Here is a 3,509-nt window from a genome sequence, read left to right on the forward strand (position 1 = left end):
GTTCCAGACCTTGGCCACTCGAACTGTGAAGAAGTTCTTCCTAATGTCCAATCTAAATCTGCTCTCTGCTAGCTTGTGGCCATTATTTCTTGTAACCCCCGGGGGCGCCTTGGTGAATAAAACCTCACCAATTCCCTTCTGTGCCCTCATGATGAACTTATAGGCAGCCACAAGGTCGCCTCTCAACCTTCTCTTGTGGAGGCAGAAAAGGTCCAGTTTCTCTAGTCTATCATCGTAGGGCTTGGTCTGCAGGCACTTAACCATACGAGTGGCCCTTCTCTGGACCCTCTCCAGGTTATCCGCATCCCTCTTGAATTGCAGCGCCCAGAATTGCACGCAGTACTCCAACTGCGGTCTGACCAGCGCCCGATAGAGGGGAAGTATCACCTCCTTGGACCTATTCGTCATGCATCTGCTGATGCACAATAAAGTGCCATTGGCTTTTCTGATGGCTTCGTCACACTGCCGACTCATGTTCATCTTGGAGTCCACTAGGAGTCCAAGATCCCTTTCCACTTCCGTGCCCCCCCAGCAGGTCATTCCCTAGGCTGTAGGTGTGCTGGACATTTTCCCTCCCTAGGTGCAGCACTTTGCATTTCTCCTTGTTGAACTGCATTCTGTTGTTTTCTGCCCACTTGTCCAACCTGTCCAGGTCTGCTTGCAGCTGTTCCCTGCCCTCTGGCGTGTCCACTTCTCCCCATAGCTTTGTGTCATCTGCAAACTTGGACAGAGTACATTTCACTCCCTCGTCCAAGTCGCTGATGAATGTAGTTGGGAGAGGCAGAGCCCTGGCCCGCCAACACCGACCCTCAGGGAACCAGAGAGGAGACGGCCCCCCCTATAGGGGTATAACAAAGGATACAATTTGCTTCTGCTCTGGGAAGACCAGGCACTTCTCAAGAGATTGCCCGAGCAGTCACTCAGAGCGATGGTGCCCAGGGTCTCCAGCTCCCCTGTGGCTGTGCCCCTGGGAAAACTTTATTTAATTTTAATTTTTATTGCATGTAACAGTAGCGATTTTAAGATGTTTATTACCATATTAGAAAAAGAACTGCAGACCTCTCCATCTCCTAGGAGGTGGAAGTTCATGGCAGAAACTTATTATAGCAATTCCAACAAACTACTACTTTTCAACTGTTTAATTTAACAAGCTTAAACAGAGCTTGATTCCTGAATCATTTTTTCACTCTTAGGGGTAATGCATGTAGGTCAAGATCAATTAATGGAGGGTGTACTACAGAAGTCTTGTATCACTATGCCTCTCCTATTGAAAGATGTTATGATCACAGTACGAAAAATGAGACTGTATACTGTACTAATATACATGCTGCTTCTCATGTTACGATGAACTACCCAACATAATTCTTCTTGCAGATTCAACGCCATCTTTCAAAACTATTTGACAACTTGGCTAAGATGAAATTTCAAGTGGACTCTGAGCAAAATCCAACCAAAACTGGATTGGGAATGTATAGTAAAGAGGAGGAGTATGTTGACTTCAGTGATCCATGTGACTGTAGTGGACAGGTGAGATGAAGGCACTCCATTTTCAATTATGAAAATTAGAAGTCCAACTTCTACTTTTTCTCCCATTCTTTTATTCCTGCTTGACAAGGGCACAAGTCCAACACAGCCTGCATAGCTGTCACTTAAAGTATGATAATACACGCTCAAAGGGAGAGAGAGGCTGCAATTAGACTTAGACTACAGAAGTGGGCAGATGGTAATAGGATGGGGTTCAATGTAGATAAATGCAGGGTGCTGCACCTGGGAAGAAGAAATCCACAGCATCCATACAAGCTGGGGAGCTCCCCCCTTGTGAGCACAGAGGTGGAAAGGGATCTTGGAGTCATTATTGAATCCAAGATGAACATGAGCCTCCAATGCCAGACTGCAGCCAGCAAAGCCAACCACACCTTGTTGTGCATCCAAAGATGCATCTCAAGCCGGTCCAGAGAGATGACACTCCCCCTCTACACGACATTGGTCCGGCCTTAAGTGGAGTACCGCGTCCAGTTCTGGGCACCGCACTTTAAGAAGGATGTGGCCTGCCTTGAGAGGGTTCAGAGGAGGGCCACCCGCTTGGTTGGAGGGCATAAGGGCAGGCCCTATGAGGAGAGGCTGAGGGACCTGAACCTGTTCAGCCTCAGCAAGCGGAGGCTGAGGTGGGATTTGGTGGCTGCCTACAAACTCGTTAGGGGAGATCAGCAGCAAATAGGAAGAGTCCTGTTCTCCCCAGCAGCCCCTGGGGTGACGAGGAACAATGGCCAGAAGCTGCTAGAGAATAGGTTCAGGTTAGAGATTAGGAGGCACTATTTCACTGTCAGGGTAGCTAGGATCTGGAACCAACTTCCTAGGGAAGTGGTCCTCGTTCCTACCTTGGGTAAATTCAAAAAGAGGTTGGATGAACACCTGTCTGGGGTCATGTGATCCCAGCGTGTGCTCCAACCAGTGGCAGGGGGTTAGACTAGATGATCTATTCAAGTCCCTTCTGACCCCTAACTACTATGAAACTATAATGGGCAGAAAATGTGTCTGTATAAAAATGACACTTCCTTGCTGCCCAGTGCTCCTCCTTGCTCTGTTTGTGTACTTTATGTCTTTGTCTCTTCACATCAATGACCTCCATACATTTCTTCATTCTCTTTTTGTTCATTCAGTGCTGCAGAGGCAGGTAAAGATGGAATATACCTGAACTGAAAACCAGTTTTTATTTTTCAATTTTGTAGAAAAAACTGGAAAATCTGAGGGGAAAAAATCCCCCCAAAAGCAATTTTAGTCTAAAATGAATTGACCACGCTTATATTGGCCTCAGGGCATATTTTAACATAAAATGTGTGTTGAAATAATGTAGGATATAAATTTTAAAGTAGAGTAGTTAATCCAAAGTTCCTTTCTGTGTAGACATACTTAGTTCTGAATAAACATGCCCTTTTCTGTTTAATTTAATTGAAGTGGATAAACCTAGCTTGGAAAAACACGCTTTTATTCAGGAATAAAAGAATGCATACATGAATATATTCCTTGGATGACCAAGTCTCATTTGTAAGTCTCCACGTAGACCTGAAAATGGGAAAATATTGGATTATATTACTTCTCAGCAGAGTTCATTCTACTTCATTTAGAAATTTAGCAAAGTTTTAATTGCCTTATTAGTGCTTTGTTTAATTCTGGATGGAATCCTGTGAGCATGTGCTAAAGCTAAGGCACTAAACTTGGGTAAGATACATGGTCTAAAAGGAGACTTTGGGGCATGTTTTTAACACTGCAGTTAAAGAAAATTAATGTATTCTTATATCTCTATTTATTGGAGGTGTCTAAGTAGAGCAAATATCTCTGGTGTTTAACACCTTCTCTAGGTTGAAGACTGGTTAAATCATGTGCTGGATAATATGAGGGCTACTGTGAGACATGAGATGACAGAAGCTGTGACTGCTTATGAAGAGAAACCAAGAGATCAGTGGCTCCTTGATTACCCTGCCCAGGTATCCTCTTTGACCACTGCAGTA

The 3,509-nt window shown here is 44.7% G+C and overlaps 1 protein-coding gene across 1 annotated transcript in view; it reads left to right on the forward strand.

Annotated features, from left to right (window-relative positions):
- The window catches only part of DNAH9 (dynein axonemal heavy chain 9), a 524,795-nt gene that overhangs the window by 151,280 nt on the left and 370,006 nt on the right, over positions 1-3,509 (forward strand). The window contains exons 23-24 of the mRNA XM_025202178.1: positions 1,375-1,527; positions 3,360-3,485. Coding sequence (XP_025057963.1) covers positions 1,375-1,527; positions 3,360-3,485 — 279 coding nt within the window. The remainder of the gene's footprint in view (positions 1-1,374; positions 1,528-3,359; positions 3,486-3,509) is intronic.

The sequence above is a fragment of the Alligator sinensis genome, unplaced genomic scaffold (genome assembly GCF_000455745.1).
Source record: "Alligator sinensis unplaced genomic scaffold, ASM45574v1 scaffold77_2, whole genome shotgun sequence".
NCBI classification, from domain to species: domain Eukaryota; kingdom Metazoa; phylum Chordata; order Crocodylia; family Alligatoridae; genus Alligator; species Alligator sinensis.